Source organism: Bacillus rossius, chromosome 12, assembly GCF_032445375.1.
Source record: "Bacillus rossius redtenbacheri isolate Brsri chromosome 12, Brsri_v3, whole genome shotgun sequence".
NCBI classification, from domain to species: domain Eukaryota; kingdom Metazoa; phylum Arthropoda; class Insecta; order Phasmatodea; family Bacillidae; genus Bacillus; species Bacillus rossius.
In genome coordinates, this window is record NC_086339.1 from 51,151,754 (window position 1) to 51,173,540 (window position 21,787).

General features: G+C 45.0%; 1 protein-coding gene across 1 annotated transcript in view; it reads left to right on the forward strand.

Moving 5' to 3' along the window:
- LOC134537980 (meiotic recombination protein REC8 homolog) overlaps positions 1–21,787 on the forward strand; it is a 51,637-nt gene that overhangs the window by 9,194 nt on the left and 20,656 nt on the right. Inside the window, exons 6-8 of the mRNA XM_063378999.1 lie at positions 346–482; positions 6,922–7,040; positions 17,967–18,041. Of these exons, the coding sequence (XP_063235069.1) occupies positions 346–482; positions 6,922–7,040; positions 17,967–18,041 (331 nt within the window). The remainder of the gene's footprint in view (positions 1–345; positions 483–6,921; positions 7,041–17,966; positions 18,042–21,787) is intronic.

The following is a 21,787-nucleotide window of genomic DNA, read 5'->3' on the forward strand; positions in this document are numbered from 1 at the left end:
AGAAATTTTGATTTGTTTACCATTATTCACACATTGTTTCTATATTTAAAAAATAATCAGTGATTATGATTTGAAAATATCAAAAGTACTCTTGTTTTATGTATATAATCAGCTAATTCGGCAAAATATTTTTCAGACAAAAATTTTTACCATTTTTAGTAAATGCATTGCCAAGTTTATTTTCCTACATTTTACATCTCTTTGTATATTCCTCTCTTTTTCATTTGACTGTAGGCCTATTTTGTATGAACTCATCTTGGACTCGTGTGCAGTTTTAAAAACAAAGTTTCACAGTAAGTTGCCATCCAATCGTAATAATGAACGTGGTGATGTGCTGTCGGGCAGAGGAGCCGGGGCGCGGCAAGCGGGCTGTGCCGGAGGGGCGCACGGAGCCCGGGGCGCTGGTGCTGGCGCACACGGTCCAGGACGTGGCCTCCATCACGCTGCGCGAGGAGGTGGTCCGTGCCCCGGAGCCCGACGAGGTACCGCACGCCTTCTCCTTCAGCTACATGGTTATAACACAGTGTTTACTGAAATCTCTTTATAGCAGAAACTAGAATAACTGAATTATTTTGTGTTTGATGATGAGGAGTTCTTTATAAAGAGGTGATACGAAAAATGGCTAGTATGTCAAAAATAAATGATTTTCCATTATTCCTGAAAACATGTAGAATTTTGTGTGTGATTGTTACAAGAAAAGCAGTGCTTGTGTTAGAGCAATTATTGTCTGGAAAAAAAAGATTGTAGGTATTATTAGTTATGGGTCAAATCCAAAAACTCTCAAATCCAAATATGGAAGTTGAATCTAACCCTCTAGATCTCAAAGGTCAAAATAAAATAGTATATATAAAAAAAAGGATATTAACTATGATGTTGAAAAATTTACCCCTTTTAAATTTTTTTTTATTTACATTAAAGGCTTTGTCCTGTTAGTTGGCAATTTACAATTATAAATAAAAAAATAAAATAAATAAAAATAATTTTGTACTAAAAGTAAAATATGTATTTGGGAACAATAATAGAACTCCAGATTTGTCAGCATTGAATTTTTCAACGTTATTAGATTTTTTTCCTAAATTTGTTTTGGAATCTTTTTCTTGAATATCAAATCTTTTGAATACATTCTACAAATTTGATGGTATTCAAGGATTTGAGTGGCACATCTGTAATTTTTTCAATATTCCCTTCACATCAAAGATATACCAAACTCCTAATTGCAGAACTCAGAACGTAATAGGTAATGAAAAAATATTTTTCTTAAGAAGTGAGCCAAAGTCAACAACATTTTAAAAATGAACAAAAATACATACATCTCTTAAGTCTGCGTACAGAATGACCCAATAGGATGTACGTACAAGCATCAGTTGATATGGTTGCGAGTAACAACAAAATCTTAAAAGTTTTATTTACTTAAATTCTTTCTTATTTATAAATGGGATTCAAAACTGGGTAAAGTAAAATAGCCTCACCAGTCTGAATGTTTTTAATTTTGGAACAACGTAATGTTTTTGGTTATAATTTAGGTCAATTAATCCATTTTGAGATTATAGATTGATTTTGTGGTGCCCAAAAATTATCACGGACAGGTTTAATTCAGATTGTGGCAATGACCCTGCCCACATTCTCAGCTATAGACCTGTACAGTTAAATTTTCATTCTGTTCATTTGACCAGACTTGTAGTGTAGGCCCCTATATCTTACATCATTTCCTTTCCGCAAACCAGCACAAAGTACATAAGGTCTGGAGAACACATTTTTATGTCTCGGTTAGGGACAAGATTATACGGTGAATTGCAATGAAACCGAAATAACACCACAAAGCATGTCAATTCAAAATGCAAGTTGATACACCATTTAGCATGAAATCAATCAGTAATTTGACAAAACTTAGCTCAAATTACAAAATATTTTAATTCTTTTTGTTATGGTAAATTTATTGAATGTAATTTATTTAGCAAGTTTTTAGTACTATAATGTATTACCTAAATTGATTGGGGGGAAAAAAAAATTACCGTATAAACCCACGTATCATCTGCACCATTTTTAAAAAAATCAGGTTCGAAAAAGTAGGGTGTGGGTGTTACGTGGGTCTTGGGCCATTTTTGCACGGTGACGAAATAACGCCGGCGCGACTGGAGGTTGCTGTGATAGACAAGAGGGGTAGGGGAAAAGGATGGGAAGGAAGCGGCAGACAGTCAAGGTCACATTCCTCACAGCGTTGTCACGCTGCAGCTTCGCTGGTTACAAACGCGCGCTCCCACGCACTGTCCTATCCTCATTTGCAAAGTACCCAGTGGTTTTACACGTGTTTTGGCTGCAAGTATTGTAATGAATCGTAAAATGTTGCGTTCTCTCACAGTTGTGGAAAAATTAAAAATAATTAGTGAAGCGGAAAAAATCAGTAACTGTGCTGCTGGGCGAAAATATGATGTCGACGAATCATGTGTGAGGGATTGGAGGAAAAGTAAAGACAAACTGCTTTCGGCCAGTGGCGATAGACGTGCGTTCCGTGGTGCGGTAGCAAAGTTTCTGGAGATAGAGGAAAAACTCTACGACTACATACAGCTGTGAGGAAGTTTAAGTCCGTTCTTGGCCGACGGCTGTGATATCATGTTATTCTTTTGTTAATTTTATTGTCAGTGTGATTTTGTACGTCACTTTTATTTAAGCCTAAATAAATGCCGTACCATTTGTGTTGACCTAATTTATATTTTTATGTAGAATATGCCACATTTAGGCACAAGTTTTTTTTATTATGCATGTAATAAAAATAGTTGTTATTATGCGTGGCTAGGACTCGCGTGCTTTATCGTTTATTTGTTTGAACGAGATCATTGCCCGGCGCACGATAATGGACGCGGAAGTCTGTAACTGTAAACAGCTGGGAGCTGGGCAAGGTCACGCGCACACACGGCGTGTTGTTATCTATCGCGCGCGCCGATGCCACGTTATACTCGCGCGATGTTGCCACATTGCAGTTTCCTGCTTTCTGTACACTTTTAACACAAATGCCGAGGCTGTAATAAGTAGCATAGTGCTTTTTTGGTAATTCTTTACGATTTGTTACTGTTTGAAAGGAAAAGAAATCACGGCTAAATTATTTTTTTTCCATGCAGATTTACAATAAAAACATTTTTTCCCACAATGGCATTCTAAAAATAAGGGTGCGGGTCTTACCCGGGGGCGGGTGGTACTTGGGTTTATACGGTATATGGTTTAATCTTGCAATGCTTACATTTGTATATTAATGATGGCACAGGTTTCAAACACACAAAAATTTGTCAATTTATTTTTAACACTCTTAAGTAGTTCTGTTCTAGATATGCTTATTACTAATGATTTTTATTACTGTATTAGTGCACCAGGTGGCTATCAAAATGAGAATATTTTGGTGAAATAATTATCAAGAAATCTTTAAGTTTCATAATTTTTTAATAATGCACTTTTTTTTAATGAATAAAGACAATGCATAAAAATAAAAACAATAACACCAAAATCTCCTGTTTTAAAAACGAAAATACCCAAAGAATAAAACTATAAAATCTTTGTCCCTAGCTTTGGTATAACATTAACTCAACAAATGTCTGTAATAATTTGAATTCATGGTTTTATCAGGCCAGTAAACTTCCTGAGTTAATCTTTATTATTTTTTATAGCTACATAACAAGAATTTATAAGGAATGGGAGTATCACCAGGTCACCTCAAAAATTGTGTTCCGTTATGTACGTTATTAGATTACGGTATATATTTTTATTGACCATCTTGCCATTATATTGTGACGGAAGGCCCTCGGACTTTGACAAGATCTGCAAAATGTCACTCAAAATAAAAGTAATAAAATAACATCTTAAATCAAAAACATTATGGTGGGGGGGGGGGGGTGGTATCAGTAGGAACAGGGGGTGTAGGGTGTTGACTGAAAAAAAAAGTATTATTCATCTCACATCGTTTCAGGTTTATTTCCGGTAAACTATGACCAACACATAAATAAATAAATAATGTAAATAATGTCAAACTACTCAGTTCACAATAAATAAATACTCCTTTGAAATAAATAAACAATAATTTATCCTCTTCTTAGCATGAGTATTTTCTTTTAAAATGAAAGGAGTATTTTCTTTTAAAATGAAAGTATTTTCTTTTAAAATGAAAGGAGTAATGTTTACAAACACCGCAACCCATCCTTAGGCTAAATTAACGAAACAAATTTAACATTACTGGTATTCCAAACTGCCTGCGTTCCTGGAAAGAATCAAAAAGTTGAGCCATCCTAGCACAATTTGAAATACGCCTACATGCTTTACACTAGGTGAAGGAGAATTACGAGTTCGCCATTAATTACAACACCTTCTCCGAACAGCAGCACGCAGCTACCTGCCAGCGAGGCTCCGACAGTCCCCAAACACCTCACCGAGAAGAACCAACCCGGGCCCACTCTGGGTGGCCCATTTATTAATTTTCACCCACATCGAGAATGATCTACGTGGATGTGAAACGCGGTCAAACGACGCTCTCCCTCTCCACTGCCCATGCCAGACTGGCATTCCTTCCGCGAGCGCGCCTGCGCGAAACAGCAACGAGGCCGGCCAACGCTCCCGGGGATTCCCGGCAGAGGTGTCGCAACCCGCCCGCTCCCAGCTGGCCAGGCAAGAGCAGCGATCACGCCACCGCCCCAGAAAATCCGAGAATGTTCGTGAACTTGTAGGCCTATCGGCCTTAAACAACTGAAAAGGAGAAAGGGGGGTTTTTTCCTATAAAACCCACGGCAGTGGGAGACTGGTGCTGTAACAAATTATATAAATCCTTTGCAAAAATATTTATTTATTTATAGTAAAATCTAAACTGCCTATAGAGCGAAATTATATATGAGTTGATTACAAGCAGTGCATTCCCGCAGGATGCAATACGATTACCAATACAATCGTTCATACAATTAAAACAATGTGGAGATAAAGTGGGGATGGTGGCGAAGCGTTAGAGGTAGCACATAAATACGGGCCGCTAGGCTGAAAGCAACAGCAAGAAAGGAATTACAATTACAATGCGACTTGACAAGAAGTGTCCAATACCATCGTGGCGTGCCCATTTACAACCGCAGAACATTTACTCGAGGCTACAGGCAGTACTCGGCGTGAGCAAAACAAACTAAATTCAAAATTGACCTGAAGGGTCCAACAGTGATAGCAAATACGAATAATTACAATACATGGCAGACATACAAAGGTGAAAGCGCGGCCACAACGCGCAAGCAAGAATAATAGATCAAACTTGATTACAGACGCTAAGTTTCACAGCCGAGTACATACCAGAACACGACGCCAGGCCCCCACAGTGACAGCCTTCGAGTCAGATGAAATAAGCTGGAAGCCGGGAACAACACTCGTCAGAGCGCGCTGGTGGCGCGGCGGGGAAGGGTGGAAGGGGGGGGGGGGCGAAGGAAGGGGAGGTTGGCGAGGGAGGGGAAAGGAGGGGAAGGAATGCTGTGCAGTGCCCACACTGCTTCAAACTACCACGCAGCGAAGAAAAAGAACAACACCCGAGTGTCGCATGCAAGCAAGCAAGCGGGCTCACAAAGCACCGCTGCGCAAAACCAAATTTAATAACCTTTTCAAGTAAACTTTTACAGCGTGACAATGTTCTGTTTCAGCTTTGAATTTTTTTGTTAATATTTTTAGATACAAATGTTTCATTAGATATTTATAGCAGTTGTTTGTTCTAGTACTAGGGATAAGATTATATAATGAACTGTGGTAAAACTGAAATAACACTGAAAAGCATGTCAAAACACCACATAACACCATAATGCAAGTTAATGCAACATACAGCACTGAAATGCAAGTTATATCATGGAATTAAGTAGCATTTATGCAAAACTAAATACAAATGACAAAAAAAGGGAGAATCTCTTAATGTTTGAAAATCAAGGAATGACATTTCCGGACAAAAAATTGTACCAAAGTGCATGGATCAGAAAAATTAATTCAAAATATTTTATCTTGCTTCTCTTATTGAATCATTTTAAAACCATAAGTGTTCACTAATTGATTTTTATTGTTCTGAGTATATCTGTTTAAGACCAATTAACTAAAAATTATTTTACCATAAAAATACAGCTTAATAATTTTACCCCTAATTTTGTGGAGTAAATAATACAAAACAGTTTTTATAATAATAAAAACAATAACATACAAATCCTCTGTTTTAAAAATGAAATTGGACTAAAAATAACACCGTGAGATCATGTCTCTATCTACTACTAACGTAATTCATTTATCAGTCACAGATTTTTTATTTTATAAAAAATACTGCTAACTGATCATTTTGTCTATTATACAGTACACTGTAGTTCCGCTAATCCGGACCTCACTTGTCCAGACTTCCGATTAATCCGAATGGGAATTAAAAAAATAAAAGCTAGCTTTGCTCATTTTTCACATCCTCATTTGGCTACAAATGAGATGGCACGTGCATCCTAAAAGTTGTATTTAGGAAGTAAAAGAAAACTTTGATTTTTTATAGTATTAACCATCCAAAATTTGTACTTATTGCATTTTAAGGTAAAGTCAGTTTAATCCAGACTTTCAGCGATCCGGACAGTGTCCGGTCCATCTAGTCTGGGAAAGCGGGACTCTACTGAAGTTTTTATACGAAAGAGAAGATAACACTTTGTATTACGAAGGTTTTGTTATAAAGAGATTCATTAGTAGAGGTTTTACCATGTAATTATATGTTAAATGTTCATTTGCCTTGTAAATGTCAGCAGTAAGTGGATCATTAAATGCACATCACATTCAACTGTCGTAAATAATCATGGAATGATCTACATGGTGGTCAGATATGTTGATTTGGAATGTGAGTGAAGTTATGTTCTTTCCTTTCAATGAAGGTGAGCAGAAGGCTATATACTATAATATGAGAAGCTTGTTGCATGTAAACCATGGCAGGTGTTTGGGGAGGACCTTGGCCCCATTCCTCCGGCGTTCTTCGAGGGAGGCAACCTCATGGAGATGATCATCGCGATGGAGGCACGTGAACAAGGGTAAGCCAGTCCTTCCTCGCACACACAACAACATTTCCATGTTATAGGTTGAGGGCTGATCGCGCATTGCCGGTGATTTCGAGATGTTAACTATGGGCGCCACCACGTGGAAGGGCACGTGGACCCGGCGGAGTCTCTCACTCAGGGCGTGACGTAGCCCAAGTGGGGACGAGTTACCAGCCCTTTCTATCCTAGCTACCCAGACCTGGCCCGCTCTAGGCGTCGGGCACGCCACACTCCTAGACTCACTCACCACGTGATTAAATAAGTACTCACTTTATATTTATTCTCCAGATTTAATTTCACTAACACGTCTCTCTACACGCCCGTTACACGTTACACATTACACGGTTAAAAAGCCTGAGGCACGAATCGGTTTAGGTGAGGGCATGGTCCACACACGTGGCCATGCTGCAAAGTATACTTATTACACGGTGATGAAAAAAACTCGACTGAGACAATTAATTAATTAAACAGCCCGCTGGCCGAGAGCTGCCCCGAGGATGACGAGCGAAAGAGATTCAGAAATACTTAACGAGACAGAATTACTTGGTCAGTGCAGAACAAAGGTGAAGTCCCCGGGGTGCTGGCGCGTCTGCTCTCGGTCAGTGATGAAGATGGACTGGGCTGAGCTCATCGCTCGCAGGTGGCAACATGGCGCCCTTCGCGCCAACACAATTACCGTTACTGTATTCTACGACTCCGTGCCCCGGCGAAAGTTGAGTAAATTACAGATAAACATTAAAAATATATAAAAATTACTGACAATGGAAAGTTTGTTACTATTTACTTATTTAATGATAATTCATATAAAAGCATTCCTATCCTCGTCCAAGTCCGTGCCTGTTCGGGTCCGCCCGGGCAACGTCTATAGTTATTTAAGGTAACTTATTTAAATTAAAGAAACACAAGTAAACTACACAGCACTGGGGCGAAGATGGATGAAAACAACAAAAAGGCTTACAATTAATATTAACATAGCAATTTTAGGGATCGCCGCACTGCTTCTAAGCGCCCTCTTGTGGTAGTTCGTGGCGCGCAATTCAAACACACGACTACGTACATGGCGGTACAAATGCCGTGGAAGGGGAGAGGAATGTTGAGGAAACGGAGACTGACTAGGCTCATGGGGCGTAGCCCCGGCTGACGTCAATTGCCCCCCCCTCGAATAGCCGGTCATGTCGACGTTTCCGCTGGGTCGCCTGTGGGCGTGGTCGCCCCCTTATCAACAACAGCTGTGCTTCCTCGCGATCCCTCGGGGTCGTAGCGTGTATCGCGGAGCCGGAACTGGGTCTTGTGACGCCCGGTCTCCCCTCTCTTCCCGCGGTGTTTCGTCTTCCTGCGGTTCGGTTACTGTCACCCTGAACGTGGAGTCTGCCAACGAGTAATGCAGCGGCCATAATGGCTCGTCCGGCGAACCCGGCCTACTCTCTACTTCCTCCGGCCACCTTATCAGTGGTTGGGATGTCGACTGGCCCTCCGTCACTCCGGGCGTGTCCCTGAGAAATCCCCTGAAAGGCGAGACGTCACTCCCCGAGTCTTCGAACAGCCGCCTCGGCCGGACATCTGTGACTGCGAGGGGCGTCGCCTGTCCCGCCCCCAGGTCCGGGAAGCCTCTGAACCCGCCCCCGTCTGTTGGGGTGGACGTGACCAGCTGTGCGGCCGCCCTCCCGTCTGTCTCGTCCGCCGCCTCCGTCTCTCTCTGCCGCGTCCCTGCTCCGTCACGTCTCGTTCCCGTCTCTTCCGCCCCGCCCGCCGCCTCCGTCTCTTCCTGCCCCGTCTCCGCCTCGTCCGCCGCCTCCGTCTCTTCCTGCCGCGTCCCTGCTCCGTCACGTCTCGTTTCCGTCTCTTCCGCCCCGTCCGCCGCCTCCGTCTCTTCCTGCCCCGTCTCCGCCTCGTCCGCCGCCTCCGTCTCTTCCTGTGCCAAGCGCACATCGTCCCGGTGATATTTCGCGGCCCGGCCTGAGGGTAACTTTATCACGACCGCCGTGGGCCCCGCCTTGACCACCGCCACCGGGCCAAACCACTTTGGCGCCAGGCCGGCGCAGAAGTTGCGTCGGCCGGAGGAGAGGGGGTGGAGCCTCGCGTAAACCAGCTGGCCTGGTTTCAGTTCAGGGGGCGGGCGGGTCGTCTCGGGTGTGCGTTGTGCTTGGTAAGCTGCCTGGTTACGTCGCGCCCTATCGTGCGTCTCGGCCAATCGCCTCAGGCGTCCTTCGGGGCTCTCTACGTCCGGGTCCGTTTGTTGTTGCCGCACGTGATATTCCCCGGGGAGGGTGAGGTTCCGCCCCTGGACCATGCTGGCTGGTGTTTCGCCGGTTGCCGCGTTCACCCGTCGCCGGATGCAGTACAGAACGTCCGGGATGTGCGTGTCCCATTGGGCGTGGTCATCCGCGAGCCTCAACCGCAGTTGAACCTTCACCTCTTGGTTGCGTCGTTCCGTGGGGTTCGCGCGGGGGTGGTACACGGGGGTGGTGTGTAGGATTACCCGCCATTTTCTCCCCAGCTGCGCCCACCGGCGCCCGACAAATTGGGTGGCATTGTCCGACAACAGGACCCGGGGGTACCCCCACCTAGGAAAAAACTCCGTTTCCAGGCTGCGTGCAATGGTGCCGGCGCGGATGTTCGCCAGGGGGTAGGCCTCCACCCAACGCGTGTAGCAGTCTGTCACCACCAACAAAAATCTTTTCCCTCGGGGCGTGCGGGGATATGGTCCCATTAGGTCTATGGCGACTGTATGGAATGGCTCGGTGGGCTGCCTGGGTACCTGCTGGGCTGTCCCGGCGGTGCGGCGCGCCTTGTGCCTCTGGCAATGTTTACATCTCCTCACGCAGTCCCGTACAAACTTGTTTACCCCTGGCCAGTAGAACTGTTCCCGCAGATCGCGTCGCGTCTGGTCTGCGCCGGGGTGTCCGGCTAGCCTGTTCACGTGATACATGTCAAACACCTCCCGGCGGGTGGCGGCTGGCGCGAACGTCCGCCATTGGCCAGCTGTCCCCTTAGGTCGCGCCTGCAGTGTCCCGTCCAATACACGGTAGCCTTCACATTCTCCGCTCCCGCAACGGCGCACGATCTCCTGTGTGTCTGTGTCCGTGAGTTGGGCCGCTCGCACGTAGGCGTCTAAGTCATCAAGCTCCGCGCCTGGCGGTAATGTCGGTGTGACGTTAAGGTTTAGGGCACACAATGCGGCTTGGGTTGTCGGGGTGCGCGGGGTCCTGGGTATGCGCCCGCTGGGTGGTGGCAAAAGCTCCTCCCACTCCGCATCGTCACAGGCTGTGACGGTGACGTCCGGATCTCGCGACAGCTCGTCCGCTAGTTCGTTCTGTTTTCCCGGTACATGCTCGACTTCGAAATCTAAGGCCTGTAGAAGCATGGCCCAACGCGTCAGCTTCGAACGTCGCCCCTGCATCGTGGCCAGCCATTTGAGACATTGGCTGTCAGTTCTCAGTACGAATTTCTGCCCCTCCAGGTGTGGGCGGTAGCGTCTGAGGGCCCAAACTACGCCTAGACACTCACGCTCGTTCACGCTATACCGCTGCTCGACGTCGCCGAACTTGGCGCTTGCATATTCAATCACCCGAGGTTCGCCGTCGTCGCCGAGTTGTAACAGGATGGCCCCGATGCCCTTCTCGCTCGCGTCTGTTTGTACGATCAGGGGTCTGCCTGGGTCCAGCCGCGCGAGTAAGTGGCACTGTTGAAATCTGCGTTTTAGCTCGTCAAAAGCGTTCTGGGCTTCCACGGTCCACCTGAACGGACGTTTGGGTGACAGCTGTTCTGTCATCGGCGCCGCTACTACCGAGAACTCTGGGACGAAGGCTCGCAGCCAGTTAGCTAGCCCCAAGAACTTTTGCAGTTGCTTGCGCGTGCGTGGGGGCTCCTTGTTGATAATTACACTCAGCTGTTTTTCCGTGGGTCGGTTTCCGTCCGCGTTAACCACTAAGCCCAGGAAATCTAGTTCTGTGGTCCCCAGGTGGCATTTTTCGCGATTGCATGTCAGACCATGGCTCGCCAGGCATTCCAAGACTAATGCTAAATGATGCGCATGTTCTTCCCACGTCTGAGACCAAACAATTATGTCGTCCAGATACGCGGCCGCAAACTTGCCCGAGTAGTTGTCTAAGACCCGTGTCATCATCCCTTGGAAGGTAGCGGGGGCGTCCTGTAGGCCGAATGGCATCGCGCAAAACTGAAATCTCCGCCCGTCTGGGGCTGTGAACGCCGTCTTGGGTCGGTCCGCCGGACGTATCGGCACCTGCCAATACCCAGATTTTAGGTCGAGGGAAGAAAATATCTTGGCGTTACCCAGGCCTGAAAGTGTGTCGGCCATGTTCAGCAGGGGGGGTGGGGCATTAATTGTCACTCTATTGATAGGTTTGAAATTGACACAGAAGCGTAGTTGCCCGTCTTTTTTTTCTGCCAACACGACCTGGAAATTATACGGACTTTCGCTAGGCTCAATTATCCCGTCATGCAACATGTCCTGAACCTGGTCTAGGATGGTCTGTTTACCAACGTGGCCGTAGCTACCGGGTGGGATAAACACTGGCTCGTGAGGATGGGTCGGGATGGCATGCTCAGCTATGGTGGTACGTTTCAGCGGGTCCGCGGACGCAAACACATTACACTGATGATCGAGGACCTGCTGGATGGTAGCACGAAACTCGGGGGGAACTCCGTGCTGGAACTCGTCGAGACTGACCTGGTTTACTGCTGGTGGAGTAGGCTTACCCAGCCCGTGGATGGTCCGCCGCCCCTGGGTGCCGACGTGGACGCAGCCGGCCCGGATGTCGATGGCTGCGTGCTGCTCGTAGAGCCAGGGTAGCCCCAGAATGACGTCATCACGTAACTGCTCCACCACCAGCGCCGTCGTGACGGACCGTTGGTCCCGCACGTCCACCTCCAGCGTCGCGACGCCCTGGGTGTAGCAGGCGTCCCCCGTGGTAGCCAGCTGGAGTTGGCCCGGGTGGTACTCGAAGTTGTCACGGCCAATCACGCGTGCCGCCACACAGTTGTGGCTGGCGGCGGTGTCAACAAGCGCGTGGACTGCGCGCCCGTTGACAACCACCGGAATGCGCAACAGGTCGGCCTCCGCCGCTCCCACGTGACCCAGGAGAGGCCCCGCCGCCGTAGGTCTGTTGTTGTTAGGTGAGGCGGGGGAGGTGGGCTGTCTTAGCGCGCCGCCCCCTGCCGTCCGTTTCCCGACGGCTGCTGCGCCGCGAAGTCAGGCCGGAACTTGTTCCTCACCGGGCAGTTCTCGTGCCAATGGAACGTGCCTGGTGGACACGTGTGGCACTGAGGTGGTGGGCTGCCGCCGGTAGTCCGTCTCCGCCATGTCAGCTGCGCGTGGCCGCTCGGTCCGGGTTCGTCGCGCCTAGCTTGGTCTCGGGTGGGCGCCGTGTAGGGCACCAGCGCCTTGGTGTCGGCGGGCGTCGTGTCTTCCTGCTTGGTGCTCAGGGTGGCGTGGATCCTGGTCGGTCTGACAGCTCGTAGGTCCTGCTCTAAGACGCGCGCCTGTTGGACGAACTCCTCTGCCGGACGCCGCGTCATCGGGCGTAAATACGGGCGAAATTCCGGGCGCATCAGCTCAACTACCCGCTCCAGCACTCCGGTAGGTTCTTCTCCGGGAAACAGCCGCTTGTACAGACGTATTTTTTTCATGATAAACGCCTCCGCCGCCTCCGTCGCGCCTTGCTCGAGACAATACAGCTCCGTCCGCACTCTCATCTCTGTCTTCACGTCCGCGAATCTGGCCTCGAACAATCTCGCGAACTCGGTCCACGGCATGTCATACTCCTGGACGATCTGCCACCACGTCTTGGCGTCGCCTTTGAGCGCGGTGCTCACCCTGTTCGCCCACTCACACTCCGGCACTCCGTAGCGATTCAGGCGTTCCCGACACGCGTGTACAAATCTCCGCGGATCGTCGCTGGTTCTGCCCGCAAATTCCGGTAGCTCCACGTGTCCTATGAGAGGTACCCTGCTCCGTGGTGTGTCGGCGGCGTCTCTCACCGGGCTGCGGCCTGACGGGCCCGCTATTCTCACGTGGTGGCACCACTGGCACGTGTACCACCCGTCTTGAAAGGAGATTATTTCGGACTTCGCGAAACACGCCGTGTGCTTGAACGCGCGACAGTTCCGGCACCAGCCTCCCTCCCGCGTCTTGCCCTCACACTCCGCATCCGTGCACTTCCCGTGTCCCGCCTCCAACTGATCCGCCCGTTCTGCCTGCTCGTGGTTCGGCTGCGCTTCATACTGTCCTACGCACACGCACGTGTCCGTCCACGAAGAAATCGCCGTCCCGCTCACCTGGCGCGGTCGCGCGCACATAACACAATATAAGCTATTCTTTTGAAACAACTCACTTGCCTTAATCGCGCCCGGATTTTTGTCAAGTCCGTGGTTGTCCGACATGGTCGTGTGGTGGTGAGGCCGGTCGATTGCCCCTCTTCCCTTCGCTTCGCGACGCGACGCGGATGGCGGTACACACACACACTGACCTGGCCCGGCTGCTGTTGTCGCGAGGAATGCGGCCACCTGGCTGCTCGCAGCGAATTCCTGGAAGCGCGCGCCCGGCTGGTCACGTGGCCGGCGCGCCAGAGTCCCGCTATGCGCTCCGCGCGAACAATAGTTCCAGCGCGAACTTTAGTTCCGCGCGCACCGCGTAACAACCGCCTATCTCACACGCTCGTACAGGTCTGGTTTTCGCGGAAGATGTAACTCGCCCCACGCTCTTGGGCGCCATTTGAGGGCTGATCGCGCATTGCCGGTGATTTCGAGATGTTAACTATGGGCGCCACCACGTGGAAGGGCACGTGGACCCGGCGGAGTCTCTCACTCAGGGCGTGACGTAGCCCAAGTGGGGACGAGTTACCAGCCCTTTCTATCCTAGCTACCCAGACCTGGCCCGCTCTAGGCGTCGGGCACGCCACACTCCTAGACTCACTCACCACGTGATTAAATAAGTACTCACTTTATATTTATTCTCCAGATTTAATTTCACTAACACGTCTCTCTACACGCCCGTTACACGTTACACATTACACGGTTAAAAAGCCTGAGGCACGAATCGGTTTAGGTGAGGGCATGGTCCACACACGTGGCCATGCTGCAAAGTATACTTATTACACGGTGATGAAAAAAACTCGACTGAGACAATTAATTAATTAAACAGCCCGCTGGCCGAGAGCTGCCCCGAGGATGACGAGCGAAAGAGATTCAGAAATACTTAACGAGACAGAATTACTTGGTCAGTGCAGAACAAAGGTGAAGTCCCCGGGGTGCTGGCGCGTCTGCTCTCGGTCAGTGATGAAGATGGACTGGGCTGAGCTCATCGCTCGCAGGTGGCAACATGGCGCCCTTCGCGCCAACACAATTACCGTTACTGTATTCTACGACTCCGTGCCCCGGCGAAAGTTGAGTAAATTACAGATAAACATTAAAAATATATAAAAATTACTGACAATGGAAAGTTTGTTACTATTTACTTATTTAATGATAATTCATATAAAAGCATTCCTATCCTCGTCCAAGTCCGTGCCTGTTCGGGTCCGCCCGGGCAACGTCTATAGTTATTTAAGGTAACTTATTTAAATTAAAGAAACACAAGTAAACTACACAGCACTGGGGCGAAGATGGATGAAAACAACAAAAAGGCTTACAATTAATATTAACATAGCAATTTTAGGGATCGCCGCACTGCTTCTAAGCGCCCTCTTGTGGTAGTTCGTGGCGCGCAATTCAAACACACGACTACGTACATGGCGGTACAAATGCCGTGGAAGGGGAGAGGAATGTTGAGGAAACGGAGACTGACTAGGCTCATGGGGCGTAGCCCCGGCTGACGTCAAGGTAGTTGGTTGTAAAGTTCTGTCTTTGACTATTAGTTTATTATCTTTGAAAGATTTGTGCAATGGGAGTGCATGACTTGATGTAGGCTTTTGGACATACGCCATTGCTATGCTCATTTATGCCTGTAGAAGAAAACTACAAAGAACACAAATGACAAAAACACAAATTAAGCAAAAAATTGCTGTTGTCATGATATAAACACCACACAATAGTCCACAACAGGAATATGGTCAACAAACAAAGAAAAACAAAGAAAAATGGACTGACAAAAACTAAAAAAAAAACCACAAATGATGACAGCACAAAAATACCGAACCCAAAATATTCAGCACAACAGTTGAAACGAGACAAAAACACAGCAAAACAAAAATACGAAACAAACAAAATAGTTTTCCAAAAAACAGAAGAGAATGAAAGAAAAAAAAACCACAAATGATGACAGCACAAAAATATTGAACCCAAAAAAATTCAGCTCAACAGTCAAAACGAGACAAAAACACGACAAAACGAAAAGATGAAATAAACACAATAGTTTTACTAAAACAGAAACAAGCAACGTTTCGGGAACTGCTATCTGCTCCCGTCCTCAGGCAGAGACGCACATGGTACGAAAACATAGGTATGTAGTTTTCTTCTACAGACATACATTAGCCATGAGCATAGCAATGGCATATGTCCAAAAGCCTACATGAAGACTATTAATTTACTCGGAACTTTTAATAGTTATTTTCAAATAAAAGCATTTTAAATGATATTTTAAAATTTATTCTTCTCCCTATGTAAATACACGTCCGTCACACGATTCCATAATGTACCAAATAATAAAAAAATAAATTTTTTTGCTCGCTCCTCACAGTCCTGTGCCCTAACGTAAGAATATCCCTAGTTACTTCATCGTCCAGGTAAGTTCTGCTGAACTGACGGGTCACCCGGCCCTGTGCCGCACTCTGGGGTCTACAGTTCTAATTGAACGTCCAAAACTAAAAATAATCTCAGGTTATAACTGAACAGCGGCATAGCCCTGGCACCTAGACGTGAAGTGGTCTGCCGTCGCCCCTGCACGTCCTTCACATCCTTTTGGGCACAGTGCTTGAACGACTGACGGGGCTACGTAACTACGTCCAACCACGTAGGAAACAGCCAGTCTCATGACCTCACCGACCAATCACAGCACAGCTCTTATATACCTTACCCCTACATCAAGATGCTTCTGCAAAAACTAACTTAAAAATCCAAGTCTTCTCTGATTGACTGGCATGAAAACCTGATAATTGTACTGCCTCGAGAGGCATCATAAGAAATACTTACATAAAATGCCAGATACCAGAAGTGCAAACATGTCTAGAAAATTGGCACCGCCAAGTTGTGTGCATGTATCTTGTCCTGTCCTTTACCAACACAATACCCAGTGTTATAGAAACATTAAAAAGAACTTGCATAGAATACACATGCAGAAATACCATTATAAAAACAACATTCAAGTGAAATAAAATATAAAAACAGATGATTGCACAAACAGTAACACAATAAAGAATGTGAGAACTAGTAAAAACATAGTTAACGGCTTTTCTAAATAAAAATAACTAAATATCTGAAAAGATTATAAAAAATATTAACAACAATAAAATACAAATACAAAAATGGGTCACCATGACCTTGAACCTACATAACCAGCTGATACACTGCATTATGGAAAAACATTATGTCATAAGGATTACTCTGCAAAATTGAGAATGGCAGGACTCTGCAGTGCTACTATGTATTGAAAATGTTGATCTTGTGTGCAATTTCATGAATCATGTTATATTTCCAAAATAAGTAACATTTGAGCAAAGAATTGATGTCTTATTTAAAGATTTTTTTTATCAATACTAATGTTAAAGATTTTAAAACCTTCTGCACCATTTCAAAGTAGGATAGCTTCTTAGATGCCAATTTTCTATTCTGTCTATAGGCTTATTAGATTACTCTCTGCAAAAAAGGGGTAAGTTGTGATTACAGATACACCCAAGCATTATTTAACCACTTAAGTTATCTTCAAAGATGGCTCCATCACAGTGTCTGCTGAACACTCATTCCCTTAAAACAGTGCCAAAACTTCACTAACTTCAGGTGATGGATTCATTGCCTAAATGCCTGCATGATAGTCCCCACACAACCACCGTGACACATCTTTGGTCTGACTGTCTCAGCACCAACTCCCTCTTCTGGATAAACTCTTCCTGTACCGGGCTCACTTTCTGGCTGTGTTCTTGTAGTTGTCCAGTCCACAGTCTTACTGTATATTTCCAAACCCCAAAATTGGCCGTGCTCACCAAATACTTCAAAGGTCTTCCAGGTAAATGGAAAGGGTCTCTTCAACATTTTGATCACACATGAGAATTTAAATATTTCAATTATTTCACTTGGTTTCATTTCAGAGTGGTGTGAAAGCTTCTGAAGAATGACCCTAGATGACTTTGAATCCATGGACCTAAGCACCAATAACTGTCACCAGACCGTAAAGTTCCTAACAACCTAGTATGAAAAACACCACCTACTTCGCTATATCATTTGTAATTTTGTTTTGCCACAAAATAAAACTAACCTTTTACGGTGTAGTTGCCAAAAGTCATAACTCAAAACAAACACTTTCATTTCTTTGATCACCACTGTATTCACCCCAATTTTAACCTTGTCACCTATTCTGCATACTGTCTAGCTTCCTTGCATATAGTAACGTTAAGGCTCACCTGAAACAAGGTGCAAGACGAAAGCACATTCACACCAGAAACTACGTGTAACATTACCAATGTTTTTCTTTGAACCAGGAAAGTTACACAACACTAAGGGAAAGATCTTAGAATGTAATTTTCAACTATGAATACTTCATATAAATACTATGTATTAATACTCTGCACAACTGAACAACTATTACCAATAATCTTAACAGTTTATATTCATAGTAAATGAAATGTTTAAATTCATAGATTTTTTTTTTCCCCCCAAGATTTCATAATACAAACTTGACAGTGAATAATAAACTTGCGTTGACTGTCTGTTGTGGAGCTACATGCTCTCTCTCAGAGCGACTGTCCGCAGGGAGCAGGCGGTGCCGGCTGTGATGGAGACCATGCTGGCCAGCGTCCATGAGCCGTCCACGTCCGACACCACTGGGTGAGCAACCAGCTCCAGCCTTTCTGCGACACCTCACGGCCTGAGTCGCACGTGCAGTAACGCTAGAAAACAAATCCATCAGAAGTGACAGGTATTCGGTTGTAAGGCTACGTCTAAGACTGTTAAATGAATTAAAAACTATTAATGACAATTCTTAAATCAAAGAGTTGAAATGAATTTGGACTTTTATTCTTCTCATGACATAAAAACTTACAGGACCTTTACGAGATAGCTTCGCACGAAAAAAACTCATTCACTTCTACCTATCGTTACTCGCAGACTTATGCCTTAAAACGAAATACTGTCCCTAGCGACCTCATAATCTATGTACAGAAAACTCGAGAACTATGTCCCGGGGAACTAATAGACCACCCGGGCCTACATCCTATGTTTGGGGCCTAATTTCTAGATCAAAAGTCCGAAACACACTTAATAAAATATTTCGAAGCTAATTAGCGGCACGGCTCTGGAACCCGTCGCTTCTAAATGCTCGTCAAATGCTACTTGTGAGCCGCTGCCCCTGCATGTCCCGAGGCAGCAGTCTTGGAACAACTAAGGAGGTTATGTGACCGCCTGTCACCACACAGGGAACTAGCAGTCATAGCAGTCATGTAACTTCAACAACCAATTACAACATACACATTTCTTAACCCTCGCGACAAGGCTTTTACTGCAAAAAAAAATAAAACAAAGAATTACAGTCTTTTCTGATTAGCTGACGCAACGTGATAATTTTCCTTCTCCCGTGAGAGAACATCTGCCCTTTATCCCATCATAAGAATTACATACACAACGTGTTACGGGGCCGTGGCCTCTGATATTTAATAAGCAGGGTTTTCGGTGAATGCTCGGATTTTAAGGGTGCCACCGTGCCACGTGCACGGACCTATGTGAGACTCTACCAGGGTCGTGACGTCGCCCATGTGAGATGTGATTTTAATTCCCCCCTGAAAACAACCTAGCAATAATACCTGCCCGCTCTCAGCGTCAGGCACGCTATTCCCTACGCAGTGGGCTCTTAGGCGTCCCACACGCCGTCACACTCAACATGGTCACACATATTTAAAAATAAAAGAATTCATTTTAATTTACACCCTCTTATTTATTTGGCCAACTTCGATTACACACGCACACAATTTAAACTGTAACAAACGCCCGCGGCATAAATCGGTTTAAGTGCAAAAACCAACCACGTGGTCACACCTCGACTTACGTATGAAGCTTGAGAAAAGACCGATAATGGTCACAAAGTAATTATTAAAGCAGTCTCCCGACCGAGAGGAGCTCCGAGGACTAAACGAAAAAAGATTTGAAAAGAATGAAAGACAAACAGAATTACTAAGCAGTGATGAACAAGCTGTGAGGTCCCCGGAGTGCTGATGCGTCTGCTCTCGGTCGTTGATGGCGGAAGACTGGGGTGAGCTCAGGGCTCTGCTAGCCTAACATGGGGTCCTCCCGCCAAAACAATTGCAGTTAATGGTATTTTTGATTCCGTGCCACGGGAAACTAAAGCAACATGAAAAAGGTTCTTAAAAATTTATGTGATATTTACTGAATATAAAAAAAAAAAGATAATAGAAATTACAATTATTAAGGAATATATTTATAAAGTGTCTTCGGTTTCCTTCAGTGTGCTTCGTGAATGTCCGGAAACATCCTTATAATTAAATACACAATTCTAAATAAAAGTACATAAAAACCCTCCCGGCCGATCTGCCGTCACGTCGCACTCGGGAAACAATAAAACAATTTACAATGATGAATTTAATTATGTTTAGGGGTGCAGCGCACTGGCTCTACAGCGCCCTCTTGCCGGGCAACCAACACACACACATATGCACGCACACGTACGCACGGGTAGGCGGGAGGTTTGAATGGAGGGTGGGTGGTGTGTGGGCGGTGGCATATCGGACTCAAAAGGGGCCGCAGGCCCGGACGATGTCAAACGGGTGCATGTAGTTATGTACGTGCGTTAGGCATTATACTTACTTAGCTTGATAAAAAAACTTAACTTTAATTTTGTTTGCAAATAATTAATAGTAATGAAATAATAAAATGACTTGAGTGATATTATAATAGTGGTCGGTAATCTAAATAAATACCCAGCATTCAGTATTAATATAAACACGTGTAAAATTAATTATTTAATTTAGTAAAATATTGGAGATAAATTTTAATTAATAATGAAAATTAATAAATATGCTGAAATATGATTCTAATTGTTTTATTGTATTATTTATCAAATAATTTTATAATTTATAATGCAAATAAATTATACATACAGGAACAAAACCTCACTTATATAAATACACTTGAAAAAGTTTTATAAACACAATTTCTATTACTAATATTCACAATAAATAAGTGTTTTTAATATATGGACCAGTATGCGATATCAAACACTAAAGTATATGATTTAAAAACACATATATAGCACTTATATTTTAAAAGAGGTGCAAGGGGAAATGAAGGAGTATTTGTCAATAGATACAATCGTCACTTGAACTTTTGGGTGTACCTTCACATAAACTTCAAATGAAACTAAATTTACAAGTCATGTTTATGCGAAATCTAGATGCTCCTCGACTATGTAATGGAACGAACATTCAGATCGTACATTGGTGCAGAATATTCTTGGTGCCACCATTTTAACAGGTGTCTGTAAAGGGGAAAGTGTTATCATACCTAGAATTGCAATTATCCCCACTGATCTACAATTCCAATTCAAAAGAGTTCAGTTTCCCGTCAGGCTTAGTTTTGCTGTTTGCATCAACAAAGCGCAAGGGCAAAATTGCAGTTAGCAGGGGTGCATTTTTTTTTTGTAATAGTGAAACATATTTCAATAAAGCATGTTTTCAGTTTTTTAATCTAAATTGTATGTTACAATTTTTAACTACTGATGATCCCAGTCACGCAATAAAAAAAACCAATTACCATATTATTTTATTTTATTTGCAATGATCTTTGATTATTATTTAAGGATATGAACGCGAGCGAAGCCGCGGGTAAAAGCTAGTGAAACTATGAATACGCGTGTCATGAGATCGCCTCTATGACAGTACGTCCAGTTTTGTCGGAACATAAAAATAAATATTTGTGGAAGCGCGGGCGTCTTGACTGGGTGGAAGAGACGGGAGCTAAGTCGAGGCGGTGGACAGCACTTGACATCACTTCGCTGCCGGCGCAGAAAGATACGCGCCCGTCTGAGGCAACCTCCCCTCCACTAACCTCGGACATTATCAACCAAGAAGGGGCGGGGCGACAGGAAACCTTGGTAGGGGAGGGCTGCACTGAAGAATGTGGTGGGAAGTTCAGCCGCAGAAGGGGAAATGTACTGCATCCAAAGGTAGGGGGTGTAAAACAGCGACAGAAATTTAGTTTGCCTGGTGCCCAGCTATGTCCAGTTGAATCTTAATGTCCATATTTTTTACAGTACACTAAACAAACGAGGAAAATAAAAATGAACTAGGACAGCGCTAGGCTCTGGGCAGTTGGCTGACCCGCCCGGCTGGGCTCCATCATGTTCTTGTTTTTTCAAGTGAGGGTTAGTACAGCTTCAGTGTAATATTTTGTGCTCAAGAGGGTGTAAATCCTAGTTTTTATATATATATATATATATATATATATATATATATATATATAATTTACAGGTTATAAAAGTTTGGGAAGATATTGTTTATTTCTTGTCATGGCATAGTTTTGGATAGTTAATTAAACATTCAAATCATTCCAAAATATTAAAATAT